The 18684-nt window shown below is 39.4% G+C and overlaps 1 protein-coding gene across 3 annotated transcripts in view; it reads left to right on the forward strand.

Moving 5' to 3' along the window:
- The window catches only part of phkb (phosphorylase kinase, beta), a 106123-nt gene extending 88112 nt beyond the window's left edge, over positions 1-18011 (forward strand). For 2 of the 3 annotated variants that reach the window (XM_056387967.1, XM_056388142.1), the window contains 13 exons: positions 614-696; positions 1431-1521; positions 5018-5076; positions 5392-5554; positions 6569-6650; positions 6925-6982; positions 7424-7514; positions 11263-11468; positions 12057-12191; positions 12543-12672; positions 14648-14755; positions 15090-15230; positions 15643-18011. In XM_056387967.1, coding sequence (XP_056243942.1) covers positions 614-696; positions 1431-1521; positions 5018-5076; positions 5392-5554; positions 6569-6650; positions 6925-6982; positions 7424-7514; positions 11263-11468; positions 12057-12191; positions 12543-12672; positions 14648-14755; positions 15090-15230; positions 15643-15780 — 1485 coding nt within the window. In that variant the 3' untranslated portion in view covers positions 15781-18011. Of the gene's footprint in view, positions 1-613; positions 697-1430; positions 1522-5017; positions 5077-5391; positions 5555-6568; positions 6651-6924; positions 6983-7423; positions 7515-10062; positions 10154-11262; positions 11469-12056; positions 12192-12542; positions 12673-14647; positions 14756-15089; positions 15231-15642 lie in introns of all 3 variants that reach the window. The other variant, XM_056388054.1, reaches the window with a different exon arrangement.
- The last annotated feature ends 673 nt before the right edge of the window (positions 18012-18684 follow it).

Raw genomic sequence — 18684 nt, forward strand, 5'->3', positions numbered from 1 at the left:
CTTCTCCATCATCCGTCAGATTAAGGCAGAGACATTGTATTTAGAGATGCTGCAGCACTGCTTTCTGGGCAAGAAAGTCACTATAAACATATTGTATGTATTGTAACATATTGCAAAATCTATTTTACAGTATTATTATTATGAGTTGTACACTTCATAAGTTATGATAAATAAGCCAGTGTCATATCTGTACAGGACCTGAACACCTATCTTCACACATACAGTATAAATGAAGTATTATTAAACAATTAAACATTTAATATGAACACATTCAAATATTAGTAAAACGGTGGATTTTGAATGTTTCCATAAATCAGTTATTTTAAAACCTTTCCCAGCAATCTTTCATCACAACTGCTGATTCTATTCAAAGTGTAACAACTGTCAATTTTAGTTGAATTTATATTTTGAAGACAAATGAGTCTTGATCAAAAACATCAGATTCAAATTTTAACTTTAAATTGTTCAGGTGAGGAAATTGAACATTGTAATAATGGCGCTGATTCAGTTTCTGCTCAGAAGCAGTAGAAATCTTGTGTGTCTGCATGTTTGTGTGTGTGTGTGTGTGTGTGTGTGTGTGTGTGTGTGTGTGTGTCTGTGTGTGTGTCTGCAGAACGCCCTACAGTTCATCAAGCAGTGCTGGAAGATGCAGGGACGTCCTCTCTTCCTGGTTCTCATCCGCGAGGATAACATCAGGTAATATATACACTCCATAATAGCTTTTTTTTTATCCTTTTTTCTGTCTTCCTGTCCAATGATAGCTTCCTCACAGCATTCTTCCCTCTCCTATCTCTCCATACATCATCTTTTATCTCTTTTGTTCTGTCTGAAGCTCACGACAAAATGTCTTTACAGTCACACTGCAATTTAGTTCATTTTTTGAATCCAATATTTCTCTCTCTCTCTCTCTCTCTCTCTCTCTCTCTCTCTCTCTCTCTCTCTCTCTCTCTCTACGTATCTGCACACCTCTCTTCCCTTCTATGTGTACTATTTATCTTTATAGCAGGGAGGTGCTACTGTATGTGCTTGCTGATTGGACGATAATGTTTCTCATTTGTATCACTATAGCTTGGCTGGTGGGCTGATTACGGCGGTATTGACCATTATCCAAGGAGCCATATGTTAAATGTGCTACAAACGCTTAAACAGCCACACTGCAGCATCTGGAATGAGTCAGTGGGTTCTCACAGAGGCGACTCAATAGTCATTAGTTTGCTATTGATCGGGATGATGACCTGTATAGATAGCGACAGCAGACTGAATAAAGCAGTGAGGGTTTGGTTGAAGAGTGCTGATTTATTCAGAAGTTTCAGCTGCGATTATTTCATACTGATACTGTTAGGTGTAACACAGTGTGTGGAATATAATAGTTTAGAGAAACGATGGCAGGAAAAGGAACAAAAAATACATTGTATCCTCTGTCTCACCAGGGGGAGCCGCTTCAACCCAGTCTTGGACATGCTGGCATCTTTCAAGAAAGGCAGCATTGGAGGGGTCAAAGTTCATGTCGACAGACTTCAGGTTTGTGGATCCAATGAATGATATGAGCTACTTTATTAATGCAGTCTTTCATTCAGCCATTGATAATCACCTTGCATATCAGGGATGCAAATTTTAGTGGAATGTCCTTAATGGATTGTTCGTGTTTCCATTCAGTAGCTGGATAATGACGCAAGTGCGAGTTTTCCATAACAACAGCGAAAAAATCTAAATGAATTCGATTTTCATCAATAAAATAACATAATTTAAATTCCAAAAACAAATCAATGGCTTGTTCTGATGTCGTATTGTCACTATTCAAAAATACTAAATATATCAAATGACACACGACCCATTTGTCCCATTTTCCTTGTATCTACAAAAACACCTGCAGCCTTCAACCACACACAACCCTTTGCAAGTAAACATGAAATATCTCACACCAGTCTTGCGAGACAACAGACTTCAGTCTTCCTGATTTTATGTATTATAAGCACACCTTCCCTCAGTGGTCAGGGTGAGTTAAGCACTGTTGGCTCAGTTTTGTAGTCGTCCAGCTGCTGAAAACTAATGCTCAGATAGGAGAAATGTCTCTAAAGCGCACATATACTGCAGAGGCATATCCATAAACTTTTTACTTCCTCCAATATAATGGATTTTAATTGATTCAGTTTTACACAGCAGTTTAGTGTTAATAGAAGAATCAGTGACATCCCTGCTTAATGTACATTTTCAAATATTTTGTATTGTAATATTACTGTATATTTGTCCATCAGACAGAGGATTCAGCTTTCATCATCTTTGAGCTATATTTCATATCAAGAACCAGTATCTGTCTTTGTGCTTTTTTATTGAACAGTGATACATTTTACTGAGAGGATCAATGGTGTTAGATCATTCTGATCTATATAAGTGAACCACTGAACCAGTGTTGCCATTATTGTTTGCACAGTTTTGATTGTTTGCATATTGTGAAGGGTTTTCTTAAGGTGCCTGTTGGAGGAGAATGTGCCACCTGCTCTCTTCTGTTGGATATTACCGCTGTCTCTGATATAAAAATTGGCTTAATATTACAAATGATTCAATAAATTGTGTTCCAGGGCTTCATCTCTTTCTTTGATAACAAACAAAAATTTCCCCAGTTCTTAATCTGAAGTCCGTCCTCATTTCAATAGCAACACCAGTGTTTATCTGTACGTCGACCTTGGTCTGTCGGATTCAATTTTTAAGGCAGTCTGTTTTTGTTTGTCTTGGAAAGGCGGAGCTGGCTGGAGCCTGGACTGTTTTTAGAAAGAGATGGGAACCATTGGGGTGAAGCTTTTTCTGATTTGTAAACAAATACATTGGAGTGATTTGAACAATGAATTAAATGGTACTGAAACTGAATAGGTTAGAAGTCCAAACCGCCAATGCATCTTTTGACCTAATGAGAAATATGAATCGGACACGTTTCAGTTGACATTATTGGGTGATACCATATTTGTGCCATGAGGGCATAAATGAAGCAAGTATATTAAGTGTGCTAGGAAAGATGCTATGAAAGCCAGAGTCCTGCAGAGAAGCAGTCAGACAGGGCTCAGTACACATTGCAATGCCTCCTAAAAGCTTGCAAAGAGGGAAGAAACTTCAAATCACATTTAAAAATAAAATACCACAATAAAACAAAAGGAAAAAAATCACATTGTCACGGGCTGCATTTGCTCGATTTTGCATTCGTGACTGGTAATAATTCTGTTCAGCTGTTAATTCATTGTAGTTTCATCAGGACGATTGCTCTCCAAGCCAGTGGACGGGCCATGAAAACATGACACCAAAGTTCTTTAAGTCAGGCAAGTGAGGAGGAAGAGATGCAGAGAACTGAAAAAAGCTGTCAAAGACAGAAATGTCAGCAGCTGCTGTTCCCAGTGCACCAGGAGCACACACATATAATTGTCATTTGTGAAGCATGTAAGCACTGATATGGCAATCTGTGCTGCACTCGTGATTTTATTTCATCAGTTTCACTGCAGTTCACCACGAGTTACCCTACAGGTCAATGTCAGTATTATCAGTTATGTGTATGTGTGACAAATAAACATATTAAATGTCTTATTTTGTCCAAATCATTGCTAAAACAATGAATTTACAAAATGTTAACAAAATGTTATTATATTATTACTATTATGTCTTCATTTTTTTAAAATCACACTACATAGGACCTTTTTAAACCACGCATTTAAACTTGATGTAAGCTATTTTTGCTCATGAAGTACAAAAGGAAGAATGAAAACAATTATTTGTGTTAATCGAAACCAAGATATCGATCCCTGATTTTTTCATAGTTTGTGCATCAGAGGGTTAAAGCTTCTATAATCAATATTTTTATACATTTTAATATATTTTATATTTTATATATATTTTTAACAATTGATCACATGACCACCTGTAATGTAAAGGGGTCATTCACAGTGATAGACCCACAGAAAATTATCACCTGGCTCTGCAGTTGCCCTCAGCCCTTAGCATCTTTTAGTTCATTGTTTGGTTTTGCAGCAACTTTAATGTCTGGTTCAGTCTCGCCACTCTCAACAACCTTGTTTCCAACAGCAGCAGGAAAAAGAGCCTTAAAACCCAAATGCAAGTCCCTCATATTCAACATGTTATCTATATTAAAATGGTCATTTTGATTGTAGCATTGCATTTCTGTTCTTTACTATGCTGTCTGCCTTGTTCACTTCATATGTGAAGATGCTTCCTCAGTGCAAAGTTTCACTCTCAGCTGTGTTCATGAATTTAAACATAAACAGTTTACCGCAAATAATTATGAGTTTTAATAGAGACTGTATTGGGTTAACACAATAGATCTTCATGACGGCAAAGAAAATGAAGCCAAGCCGAGGTAGAACTAGAATTATTCTCAAAACTTTAACCAACTGCTTTGTCAAACTTATGACAGGTTTTCCAGCCTCAGCTTCTCTCCCAGAGTGTTTGTGGTGTTCAGCAGAGACTTACTCATATGATTTTTTTTTTTTTTTTTTTTGCTTTAAACGTCTTCTTTCCATTTGCCTGTTTGCTATTCACTTCACAACTAACACCTACAGCTTTGAAACACTCCCCCTCTTCATCATCTCATTGTTATGGGGAGCAGGATTGCTGCTCTCCTATACGCCTCTTAGTTTTGTTTTTGGAGTTGACTTCAGTTGGAATGGTTAATATCACATTTAGACCACAGGAGCAAGTCATATTGAACTGTGCTCTTTATTCCCACACAGCTGTGCTTTTAAAATACGCAAACTTTTATCATCACATTACTGTGTTAGACACTCACTTGCTACTGCAGCCATGCACATTTGGATCATTCGAAACGGTGAACTTAGTTCACACTTTACTACTGTGTGTGTTAATTTAAATACAACACTGTCTCCTCACCTCATCTGGTTTTGTGCCTTTAGAGTATGATTTCCTCATACGTTTCTTTACACTGTGGCATCTCTTGTATATTGCAGCCTTACTGACAGAATAAATCATTAAATGTTTCTTTTTCTCATCAACCTTTTAGACCCTGATATCTGGAGCAGTGGTGGAGCAGTTGGACTTCCTGCGTGTTAATGAGGCAGAGTAAGAATTTTCTCTAGTCTTTAGGCTTGATTTGTCAGAGGTCAGTGTTTTTGTCCCTGTCATAATTGCTAAACTGCAGTACAACTGACATGGATACTTGATTTGACATTTTTTCCGGATCAATAAATCAGTTTAGCACAACATAACAAAATGTCAAAGCAACAATGCCGGCATTATTTTGTTTGTTGCTTCAAATGTGAAATGTTGCAAGTGGGAATATCAAGCAGTAAAAAAAAAAAAAAATGCATATTGCATCAACTTTCTACATACAACTAGCACACTCAGTGTAACGTGCCTTTGTGTGTGTGTGCATAGGATCTCAGAGTTTAAGAGCTTTGAGGAGCTGGAGATGCCCAAACACTCCAAGGTGAAGAGACAGACAAGCACGCCCAACGCCTCAGACCTGGAGCAGCAGCCAGAGATCAGTGAGGAGGAGTGGCTGCACAAGCCCACCCAAGAGATCATCCAGAAGTTCCACGTGAGTTGAGAGTAAAGGGCCCACAAATACATACTGAGATTAAAAACTGCCATCTAATTCGAAAACGTGATCTAGTTAGAGGAGCAAAAAGAAATTATAAGTAAATACATAAAAGAGTGCGAACATAAAAAGCTGAACTATAGTATTATTTGGACTACTGCCTGGTTATATTAATCAAATGGTAAGATTTCTCCATTGTAAACTGTGGCTAAAATAACCATAACCATCCAATAACCTCCATAATACTCAAAATTGATTCTTAATAATCAACACCAAGGAACAAATCCATTTCCAGCTACTCCACCTGTCTCCTGCCATCTGTGAAAGGTTTGCTTCATTATTTGTGTGAGAGAAAAACTCACCGTTCCCTCCTGTTGATTCATTGACATAACACACTCTCATCAAGGCTCACTTGTCCACCTGTCTCCTGTTCCATTATAGCAACTTATTAATTTGTTCAAACATTTCTCCTCATGCCCAGGTTTTGCCTGTGCATAATAACCAACAAACTCTCTTCACCCTGGCTCTGTATCTGAATATTTTAAACTTTCAAGGGCTCATCTACGTTCAAAGAATTGAAACCTCAGCCTACAAATTAACTGCAGCTGTGATTTGTTCTCTATGAGAAATTCAAGAGTCTGCATAAAAGTCTGAAAGCCACATCTACATCATTCATGAATGAACGTTGCTTTTTATGTACATTATGTCTCACTCTCTTCACCGTTTTGATTTTGTCATGTAGATCTAATTTATTTAAGCACATTAGCGGCCATATAGAAGCCGACCATAATAATCAAATACGTTTAAAAGTTATCTTAACCAAATAATTGATGCCAACCTTGCCCTGACATGACTAAGAATGCTTTCTTTTCTTTTCCGTATTTTACACACATCGAGGTAGCTGTCAAATTGAAATGAGGCAACACTATAAAAACCTGTTTGCTTTTATGCATAACGATGTGTTGTATGCATGACTAAGCTCATGTTTGTGTGTGTCTGTGTGTCACTGTCCAGGACTCCAACTGCTTGGCCAGTCAGGCTCAGCTTGCAGGAATCCTTCTTCGGAGAGAAGGACCAGACTTTCTTGCCAAAGATGGTAAGCACACAGTCACACAGAGTGAGTGAGCACCTGAGTGTGTTGAAACTGACCAGGAGATTTCCTCATTACAATACAAAGGAAATGTGATCATGTCAGAAGCGTTAGTAGCTTTGCTACTATTAACTATTCACTATCTCTCCACTTAATTTGTTTTGTTGCAGTCACCAGTCCTTCAGTTACAGGTCTTTAGGATACAATCATGCCATTTGTTTGTATATGTCTCAATGATGTTTCTAAATGGGTAAACACAAAAACATGTTTGTGATTCCAGAGAACCTGATGGAGGAACTGGAGAGAATCTACAGACAAGCAGGCAGCAGGAAGCTTTGGTCTGATATTCTCACACACACACACACACACACACACACACACACACACACAAATACAGTGCATACAGTTACTTCATTTGTTGCGCTTTCATTATGATTATTCAAGATCTGTTTGTGTGCAGATATAAAGAGGATTATCAGAAGTGTCCAGATCTAAAAAACTCTTGAGATGTGTTCAGGGACAGTCACACATCTTGTATTTTGTTATGTTGACCAGTGATCTCATTATTAGTCATTAGTTATTGACTTAGTGTGAATTAAAAGGAGCTTTGGAGCTCATCCTAGAAAAATGCATGAGATGTTAAAATGTTGCTTCATATTTTCTTTTGGGGTCCCCTCAACCAAATGTTTTGTTTCCATATCTGTTCTTTCCCTCATTTGTCATCCTCACATAATCCTCTCTCTTTCAAATAACTGTTATTTAATGTGGCGGAACTGCAGGCTGGCAGTGCGCCAATCTGCTACCATTATCAAGAGGTTCGCCAGCTCCATAGCTCCTCACATCACCACAATTCTGGTGCATGGGAAACAGGTAATGTTCAGGTGGAGATAGACTGAAGACACTGCATGTTTTCGCCCAGTTAGCTGGCTAGCTAGCTAGATATCTACCTTGAGAGCTGTGTGAGGTTCAGCCGATCCCATTTTGAATTTCCTCATAACCAGGGTGTCGACAAAGAAAGTCAGAAATTTTTTTTGTTCCAAATTCAATGTTTGGATTTGTGACTCAAATATTTCAAAAAGTCATTATTTCTGGTCTGCTATTAGCTCATGTAAAGGAGTAGCTAAATTAAAGTTGATACTTATATGAAGTGTGTGTCCTACATTTCCTGGAAGGACGAAGAATAAAAATAATTTGAATCAATAACTGTGTAAAATACATTTATTGAATAAAAAGATACCAGATCAGTCAATGCTGACTGTACTCTAATTTACACTAATATGCTAACACGCTAATTTTTAAATGAATCTCAGGCTAGTCCCACATTTTGCTTTTAAATAGATGTTAAAAAATGTAATTTAACTTCTCACAGTGATATTTAACTGACCAGTAGACACCCTGGTAAAAGGTTGTGTAATGCAGTAGAAGGCTAGTATCTTGCTAAAATTTTAACCAAGCTAATGCTATTTGTGGTTATACCACCAAGTTTAGCATAAGAAGATGGCTACCTCTCACACTGTCATGAGTTTGACCAAGCTAGTAGGCACCTTGACTCAGATGTGTACAGGAGCTTGTCATCAGTGTTTGCTTTCTCTCTCCATTAACTATCGCAGACGCTGGAGCTTCATTTCTGCTGTTTCGTTCTTCTGCAGCGTCACCCACCGCTCTGAGGCTGGCTGTATACTTCAAATGAAATAGTATTTGGTTGTTAGATATGATGCTGTAAACGCATTTACACTCACTGTCACTCCAGGTCTGTCTCATCCGTGCTTAGATGGCAGAGCTTGGTAGTTGCTTTGAGAGTAGACACTGCTCATGAATCCATCATGACAAAAGTAGAAAGTAGTATCAGAACAAGTGTAACTGCATAGAAGTACACTGACACAGTGTAAGTTTACACATTTAGATTATGGTTTCTACACTGTCATCTTTTCGATCTTAAAGCTGTTATAAAAGTTGGGACCTAGACTCTAGTTTTGTTTGCATTTCCTCATCTTGAATATTCAGCTTTCTGATAGCAAGAACAGATGTGAATCTATGAATAATGTTAAATGAAATGTTTGGCCGCTCCAGTCAAACAAAAAATCTTTCTCTTTTTGATCTTTGATCGCAAAGTTGCCAAATTTGCATTTTGTTTGTGGTATATTGCCGGCCTGACTCACTGTCATTGGTTGTCCCCTGTGTAGTGGTCAGTGTTTTGTGTCCATTGGTATGATTTCAATTTGTGTCAAGTTGACTGACATGACAGCTTTTATTGTATGTTGTTTTATTGATTTAAAGGATTTTTACATAGAGAAATTTGATTATGCCGTATTAGAGGGGAAAAAAAGCCTGGAGGCTAATTTTCAACTTGCTGGGAAATAGCATCAATACTCAGTTCAATTTACTTTCTCATTTACCCAACATGGGCCAGGAAGTGAAGCTTGAAATAGGTTTCCCAACAAAGCATCGGTGGATTGACACCACATCATGCCTTCCAAACATTAAAGCTTTGTTGTCTTTTTATTCATTGTGCTCAAGATGTGCCTTTGTATTTCCACAGGTTTAAGCACTGAATACCTTCTCTCTCTCTCTCTCTCACACACACACACACACACACACACACACACACACACACACAAAACACAAATTGTGTTGTTGAGTAGTCCTCAGCATATAATACGAGGAGGTTGTTTTTCAGCTCATTATATTCATGACCCCCGTTAGTGAAATTACTTCATTCCTTCACTGCTTCTGTGACTCCATGTGTGTGTCTATAGCAACCCCGGCTGTGAGCTACTATGTGAAGATAACCATAGTTAATGTGCGCTGCTTTTTCCTCATAGGATTCCTGCAGACAAGAGGAGGTAGTTTGAAGGCGGCAGTGACTCTTGTGAATGATGAATTCTGAAATTAGTGAACATTAAAATATTTTGTGGAAAGCCAACATCTTTTTATTTCAGGTTTCAGATACAAATTAGTTAATTAAGAATAATAAAAATAAATACATATTTAATCTAAAAATTGATGTATTGGCTTTGGTTTTGTAAAGTAATCATTTATGGATTTTGTTTTCATTTTCATTCTGATGTTTGGATTCTTTGTTAATTGAATTTCTAAAATGAGATAAGAGACGCAACTAGCAGCCCTTTTTTGCCCTTCTTTTATCATGTTAATGAGCCTTTTAGATATTTTTTAATATTGTTTAATCAAATATTTGAGGAATGGCAATGATCTTTAATTGAAAGTATTTTATTCCAATGTTGACATTTACAGCACATGTACCTCATATAATACATGCTCTATTGAAGCTGCAGTAAAGTAGTGGAGTTGGCTCCTCTGCCTTTTATTACAAATGAACCAAAAAAGATGTTAAAGTCGTAGCTGCTGGTTGTTATCTGTGACAATGTCAAGACTGTTCTTGTGTCTTTTCGCCCACTAGGTCTGTTGTCCGCCTTGCTGCCAGTCTCTTAACTAAGCTAGTGGACAGCCTTGCCCCCAGTATTACTAGTGTTTTAGTACATGGCAAGCAGGTAAGTGGACACAGAGTCAGCAGGGACTGGATAGTAACTATCCCTTCTGTAAAATAATTATGGGTCATATTTAGGAAAACGGCATGTCCAGACCATGATTTTAATGTTCACTGATTATTAAAATGAAATTATATATGATTATTTGCTCCTCATGCTGTCATCCTATGGCGAGCTGCATGCTTATGTTCCCCATCACAGCTCACCCCCATTGTGTGTGTATGTGTGTGTGTGTGTGTGTGTGTGTGTGTGTGTGTGTGTTTCCCTGAGCTGTAGTTATAGTGAGGCTGCGAGCATGACCTGCATGACCACTAGAATCCCAATATGCACCGTGTCCATGTGTCTAGACACACTCCATGAGCCGATTGATATACCGTGACCCGAGACTTTGTCTGATGCCACTCCCTCATCCAACTTATCACTGGATGAGTTTCAGTGCATCATTTCCTGTCAAGTGTTATTCAGAGATTAGCCTCCTCTCAAGAGTGTCAGTTATCTCGCCTCATTTTTACCCTTCTGAACAGTTTTAGGCATTTCATTATGCCGAAGTAGCTCAAGGTGTGAATCTGCATATAGATTGCCTACCGGAGGGAATGCTCCCCTCGACATGATTGGAAAAGCTGATTTAAAATTTGAGACGACTGTCTCCCTCTGCTTACAATAACAGCTCAGTTGGAAGAAATAAGAGGCACCACCCCATTTCAGTCAATTCTGATTCAAGTTTGATGCTGGATTTCATCAGCTGAAGGCAAGGATAAAAGTGTGTCCTCTCATCAGGAAGATTGCTGAGGTGTAATTTTCATGAGATGGCTTTCAGAAAGAACAAAATACAAAAGAGTAATCTTGGGATCAGTCATTTTTTCCTACTCACTTTTATGTGACTCCGGGAGAGGAGGCCAATTTCAGAGTTCTGGAACAAAGATACTTGTAGAGATTGTACCTTGGAGGAAGTGTGCACATGCAAGTCTGCACATGTACACGTGTCTGTGCACCTGCACTGCACAAACAGAACAATCGTGCAATGTGCTGCTTTTGACTTTCTAACTGTATCTGGGTTTGGTGTGTGCTCTTTTTCCCCTGTGTGTGCATGTCCGTGTGCCTGTAACTACCAGGTGACCCTCGGCCTTTTCGGGCATGAGGAGGAGGTGATCTCCAACCCGCTGTCGCCAGGGGTGATCCAGGGAATCATCTACAACAAGTGCTCCCCTCAGGGTGGGGAGCGGGAGGCTGTCCTTCAGCAGGAGCTGGTCATCCACATCGGATGGATTATCTCCAACAACCCAGAGCTGTTCAGCGGCATGATCAAGATCAGAATCGGGTAGGACAGTCAGGCCGCAGTGGCACGTTTAGTCAAGCAAGGTGGATGTTCTATTCCCTAGTGTTCATACCACTCAACAAAACATGAAGCAACCAACATATATGAGCATCAACCCAGACTGCAGTTTTCTCTCAGTCTATTTTATTCTGTCACACAATCAAAACATCAGGAACTTGTAGCTGTCAAATAGTGTAGTGTCCATACCAATGACCCCTGAAGTTGTTTTTTACTCTAAATGAACAGCATTGCAGCTGCAGACTGACACTTTTTACAATTTGATTGGATCTCTTCAGACATGGGTCTGAGAACATTGTTAGGAAAATCAAAACACAAGGCTGGAAGAAGTGTTATTGTGAGGTTATGTACATTGTTGCATTTAAACTATGAACTATTCATTTCTAAACAAAAAAATTCAGTTCCATCAGCCACGTCGGACAAATATCTGTACCGTTTTTCAGCTAAATAATCCTAACACTGTGAAGCAGTGCTGGAAACAAGGGACACATGGAAGCATTTTGAACATATTAATCCTTGTGACCACCTTAAAGTCACAGTTAAATGAGCGAGTGTGTCACTGTGGATCTCCAGATGGATCGTCCAGGCCATGAAACATGAGCTGAAGATCCGGGCAGGAGACATGCCCCCCCAGGATATCTACCAGCTCTCCCCCAGCGACATCAAGCAGCTCCTGCTGGACGTCCTGCAGCCGCAGCACACCGGCAGGTACTCTTCAAACACACATTCACTCTACCAATCCGTGCTCTCTCATCCCTTTCATCTCACAAACCTGTCTTTGAAGACAATATGTCTTTATCTTAATGCTTTTACTTGATGTATAATCTTTTTTGTTTTAATTGTTTTATCTTCGGCGCTGTGTTGTCTACATCCATATCTTATTATCTGCAGCTGCCGCAACCCAATTTCCCCATGGGAATTATTAAAGTTATATCTTATCTCATCTAATCTAACACACATTGACTCATAGACAATTTCCTCTAGCACGCTGGCTATCAACATTGTATTTCCCCTGTTTCTAAGAACTGGTTCAACAGTTTCACCCTGGTTTCGCCTCAGGTCTTGGCTGAACCGGCGTCAGATCGATGGCTCTCTGAACAGGACCTCTCTTGGATTTTATGATCGTGTGTGGCAGATCCTGGAGAGGACGCCCAACGGTATCATGGTGGCTGGGACGCACCTCCCACAGGTACCTGCCTCCCCTGACACTGCAGCAGGATAAATTCTTTGACCAACACTTGTTAAAGGTGATACCGTGTGGTACTCTACAAACAGTTACAGCTATATAAACCTGTGTGACAGTGACATGGGTCTTGCAGACACGGATCTCCAGGTTTTTTTGTGTCTTTTAATGACTAAGACTGAGTGTTGCTCCCATTTATGAGTTGGTTTCAAGTACTTGTGACAGTGTATTCCCAAATACTTTTTCCAGCAAATGTGGAACGAATGCACAAAAATCTGGTCACAGTTGCAGAATGAACTTGATGCGCTGATGAATTTTGATTTTACCTCATCAATTTAAATGTGTCTCCAGTGAACATGAAAATGTATGCTTGTCTTGGAGTAGGATACGTTGGTTCTTTGATTGTGGGGGGGTTTAAATTGGCAAAGTTTTTCATTTGATTATTTTTTTATCATCATAATTATTTATGATCGGATTCAATGCTCAGTGATGTCATTCATGTTCTTTCTTTCTGATGATATCAGTCTTGTTCACCGGAGACATTTTACATATCATTGGAAAAATCCCAGGTGTAAATACTAAAATGAATGATGGCTGAATTCCATTGAGTTGCACTTTGAAGGTTCTCGTAATGTGCATGTTGGCTGATGGTCACACTGTCATGGCTTACTGGATCTGTGTCTTGGATCACTCATTCACTACTCACTATTTAACAGACACTCAGTTCCAGACACGTATAAATCCCACTTTGTTAATGTTATTAGTAACACGTGTGCTTTTACTACAATTGGCTGGTTGTTCATTGCTACATCCTTTTGTCCATAGGTTTAGATGGAATGATATTTATTAATAGAATAGTGTAGAACTTAACTGATCCTACATCCTCAGAAACATTAAGGTGAAGAAAGGTAGATGATGTGAGCAGAATTTGTTAAAGACAGTTTAGATTTGGTTCATGTACATATTATGATTTAATTAGCTACTTCCCAGAAAACCAGTTCAGATTACACTCACTGAGCACTTTAATAGGACCACAGTAATACTGGGTAAGACCTCGGTTCTTTGCAGCATAGATTCCAGAAAATGTTGGAAACCTTTGAGATCCTGCTCCATGTTGACATGACTGCATCACATCATTTCTGCAGATTTGTCAGCTGCACATTGATGCTGCCAATCCGCTGTTCTACTGCATCACAAAAGTGACAGGGAGGCCACTGGAGTTCACAGAACTCACTGTCATGTTTATGAAACCAGTTTGAGACGACTTTTGCTTTGTGACATGGAGCATTATCCTGCTGAAAGTAGCAAGCTCTGACGTTCAAATGATGATTGATTGGCATTAAGGGGTGCAAAGCGTATCAACAAAATACTTCCCACACCATTACACCGCCACGAGCCTGGGTCGGTGACACAAGGCAGGTCCATAGATTCATGCGATTGATGCCAAATTCTGACCTGACCATCTGCTGCCTCGGCAGAAATCCATATCCTACGTTTTTCCAGACTTCAACTGCTCCGTTTTGAAGAGCCTGTGCCCGCTGCAGCCTCAGATTTCTGTTCTTGGCTGACAAGAGAGGAACCTGACGTTTTCTTCTGCTAGTCCATCCACCTCAAGGTTCAACGTGTAATTCATTCTGAGATGTTTTTCCTGTTCACCACAGTTGTAAAGAGTGCTTATCTGGGTTATTGTATTCTTTCTGTCAGCTCCAACCAGTCTGGTCATTCTCCCCTGACCTCTCTCATCAGCACTGTGTTTCGGTCTGCAGAACTGCTGCTCACTGGATGTTTTTTGTTTTTCACACCATTCTGAGTAAAAACAGACTCCTTGGAGATCGACAGTTTCAGACACACTCAAACCACCCGTCTAAAACCAACTATCATCCCACAGTTAAAGTCACTGAGTCACAGAGGATGTCCACAGTGACCATCAATTACAACAACCAGCAGCTGACATGGCTTTTCTTTTATTGTCTCTCCGTAGCAACCCACACTGTCTGACATGACCATGTATGAGATGAACTTCTCTCTGCTGGTGGAGGAGACGCTGAAGAACATTGTCCTGCCTGAGTACAGACAAATCATAGTCGAGGTAAACAGACCCAATGGCACCAGAGTGCACAGAAGGAACAGAATCAACAGGAAGATAGCTTAAATCAGAATACTGTAGAAGTGTATGGATTTTTGTATGGATTCTAGCAAAGTCACATATGTCTGTTTAAGCACTGCAGTTTGCCTAGAGTCATTCATACAGAGTCAGTCAGTAGCAGATCTGTACAGGTTGTCTGTTTGGTTTAAAGTTAAATTTAAGATTCCTTGTAATTAAAAAAAAACTGGTTTAGACCTTTAAAAATTCTATTGCTGATATTGTTGTTGTTTTGTTTGTAGTTTCTGACAGCTGTGCTATGTCTCTACTGTTTGAGCAGTTGCTGATGGTAGTGTCCATTGTGCTGGAGAGAAACCCAGAGCTGGAGTTTGGCGACAAAGTGGATCTGGACAGTCTGGTGAAGGAAGCCTTCCATGATTTCCAGAGGGATCGCATCTGCTTTGAAGGCAAAGAGAAACAGGTAGGAGGTTTTTCCTCGAAGCTATCAGGTTAACTGATATTATAACATTTTCTCCTTTGAACGCGACCTGTCTTCCACAAAATTATCTCATCACCTTTCTAAATTGATGTGCTACCAAACTGAACCGAGCTTCCGTTCCGGCTATACACCGATAATTTAGCTAAAGGTTAGTTTAATTAAATGGTGTTTAAAAGGCTAGCACTGCTATTTTCCAATTCAGTAGAGCCTTATTAGATTTGTGAGATTTAATCCTTCCAGGATGTATAGCATCAAATTGTCAAAGAGCGGATTCATACCTGCAGACTCATCATCAATCATTTACTACTAAACAGCACTTTTTAAAATTCTTAAAGACATACAATTTATCTAAGATGATGTTTCCTCATGGGTGCCTCTGTTTTGTTTGTCCCAGGATAATATGGAGGCTTTCTACAACACACCAGCAGTGGGAAAGAGAGGCACCTCCAGCTATCTGACCAAGGCTGTCATGATCCAGTTGCTGCAAGGGGATGTCAAGCCCTGCAAGGACGACCCGTGCTCTGTTAGTTAGATTTACAATGCTGTGACCCCTAATCCCAGCCCTCTGCAGTGTAGTCATCAAATGGCAAGGACCACTGAGTATCCATCAAATGTATTCAGAAGATAAACTCTAACCTCTCCAATCCTCCCTTGGCACTTTACCCACTCCACCACTTTTGCCTCAACAGCAGCAGAGGCTTCAGCTGTCGTACATTAGTACTTCTGTGGTTTGCTCCAGGCATTAAAATTCATCCACCAGTCATGCTTAAAAACAAAATGTTAATCATTGGGGAAAAAACTCATCGTATAACCAGAGTCTAATTTGTTTTATTTATACACATCTTATGAATCCCAGCAGTATTTCTTATTTAAGTAAAGATTTTAATAGCATTATTTTGAATAACTTTGACATAACAATAATATTGATACACTGTTCTCCTACCCTTTATTTGGATGCCATAGATTAGCATGTGTGCACTGTGTTCCTAGGGTTAATATACTGTAGTAATATCTCAGTTGCAGAAACTCATTATACCTCTACACACCTTTTTGTTGTTGAGTTCAGTCTCCTGACTGTGTTGTGTGTTCAAATTGAGGTTTTAATAATGTTATTAATAACCATTTGCCAGTTAGCTAGTTAATCACTGTTATCTTGTCTTTCTCCAATGATCTTTTTTTTTCCTAAAAACCATCGCAATAAAAACGAATTGAAGGAGAAACCACATAGGAGATAATAGTTTTAGGTTAGCATAAAAACTGAAATCGGGAAACGGCTAGTCTGGCTCTGCAAAGATAAAAAGGGATGTTAAGTTAAACGAACTGCAAAAGCATACAGATGAGAGTGGTATCAATCTTCTGATCAGATTTTCTGTAAGAAAGTGAATCAGCATGCTCCCCAAAATGTCAAACTCTTTCTTTCATTTTTAGATGTTGGTGTTGCTTCTAAATCCATTTGAAATGTTCTGTGTTCTGGCTGTCAGGTATTTAGAAATAATGCCGCTATGAACCAGGCTCAGACGTAACTGCTCATACCTCACTAGCAATAACCTACATAGCAATTTAATGTGCGAGAGTGAATCAGTCAGAACCAGGTCATATTGTATTATGAGAGATGTTGGTGCACTTGGCTCCCAGAGGGGCCTGAAGCATGTGCAGCTTATTACCTGAAACAGACAGTGGTTGATTCTTGCATTATTTCATATGATTTCTAAAAATACCTGTATGGATCTTCATCAAAACACAGTTTGGCCTTGTAAACCTCAGTCAAAGTATCTGCAGGCATTAGAGGGTTTGAGAACCACTGCATTTTTATTTTATTATTTAGAGTTATTATTCTGCTCAAAGTACATACGTGTCAGAGGAAGGTGTTTGTTGTACTGTGTTGAGTTTCTCTGATAGAAACGCTGTGTCCTCTTTGCATGCACAGTCTGCTGCATGACAATAGGTACTGTTTTGCCATAACCATCTTGAAGGTTTCTCTGAATGTTTTAGGTTTACGAGAGGTCTGTTTTGTGCAATAGGGGCTCTGCATGACAGCGCCTGCTGCTTGGGAGCGAGGACCCTGTTTTGTTGAATGTGGGCAACAGAAAAGACTGCTGTATTCTTAGATAGAGATGATGAAAGATTGACTCTGACTTATTTTAAAGCGTGCCTCTCTGAATATCGTCACTGTGATCAATCTTCCCCACCTTGCCGCTGTGTGTGTGTGTGTGTGTGTGACAAGGAGTATTTTAAACTCAGAACTGTAGGTTCAAAGAATAAAGTTATCATGGAAACTACAGAAATGTGTCACTTTACTTTACTATCAGCTTCAGAAACTGTATTTGTGAATGTGTATGTAAATAAGCGCAGTTTCCATTATGCAGCTACTTCAGGAACACCTTCCCCTCCACCTTTTATTCCACAGTTATGTGACTATTAAATATAGACATATAATTACTTCACATCATGTTCGTCGCCTAAAACTGCAGCAGAAATGGAGCATGACTGCCACAGCCCTGTGGGGTGTGTTTGCCATTTGTATTGGATCCTACCAGTTACACCCACTTATGTTGTCTGAACCCTTTATCAATATGCATCTCACCACCGAGGCCACGTGTGCTGTCTGCAACGCTGACTAACTGACTGGCAGAGAGAGGTGGGCGAGAGCCAGAGGAGATGATAAATGAGCTCTGCCTCGCACTCAATATATTCAAATCAACCTGCACGCTGGTGAAAGGAGCTCTTGCCTGTCTTGTTGAATAAATCTCTTCTTTACCGAGACGAATCCTAAAGAAATTTTCTTTCTCTCAACATTAAGCAGGGGATCTGAAAAATGCTTTAAGTTGTTTTTATATCTATGTTTTCTTTTACTTTTGTATCATGTTTTCTTGTCATTTTAGAGATTTCCTCTCAAACAGTAAAGATCCTTAAAGGGAAATTCCACTAATTTTACACATAGAAGTCAGTTACTAGTCATGGGCAGTACTGTTTATACTGTGAAAACAGTATAATGTCTGCTGTTGCTCTGAAAGAGGGAACTCTGGGTAAATAACCCTCACTGATGTTCGATGAAAAAAACTTCCAGTGTTTTTGGAACGTGAGCCATAGATTGATTGATTGATTGATTGATTGACTTTATTGTCCACCTCATTGGAAATTTGTCTTTGGCTTCTCCCAAAGTACAGTAAGAAGTACATACACTCCACATAACACAACACACCATCAAAAACATTCAGCAATAGTGCAACTGAGCAGGGAGCAGCAGAAAGGTTATATAAATACAAGACAGCAAAACTTGTAAAATAACAGGTGTTCCCTGATGCAGTCATGTTGTGTTCAATGCCTGTATGGCGTAGGGAATAAAAGACTTCTTGTATATTTTCCCGTTGGCCCTTGAGGCCCTGAATCCACAGCCAGACTGAAGCAGCAAAGTCTGGATGTCTTGGCCTGTGAT

This window comes from Seriola aureovittata, chromosome 1, assembly GCF_021018895.1.
Source record: "Seriola aureovittata isolate HTS-2021-v1 ecotype China chromosome 1, ASM2101889v1, whole genome shotgun sequence".
NCBI lineage: Eukaryota > Metazoa > Chordata > Actinopteri > Carangiformes > Carangidae > Seriola > Seriola aureovittata.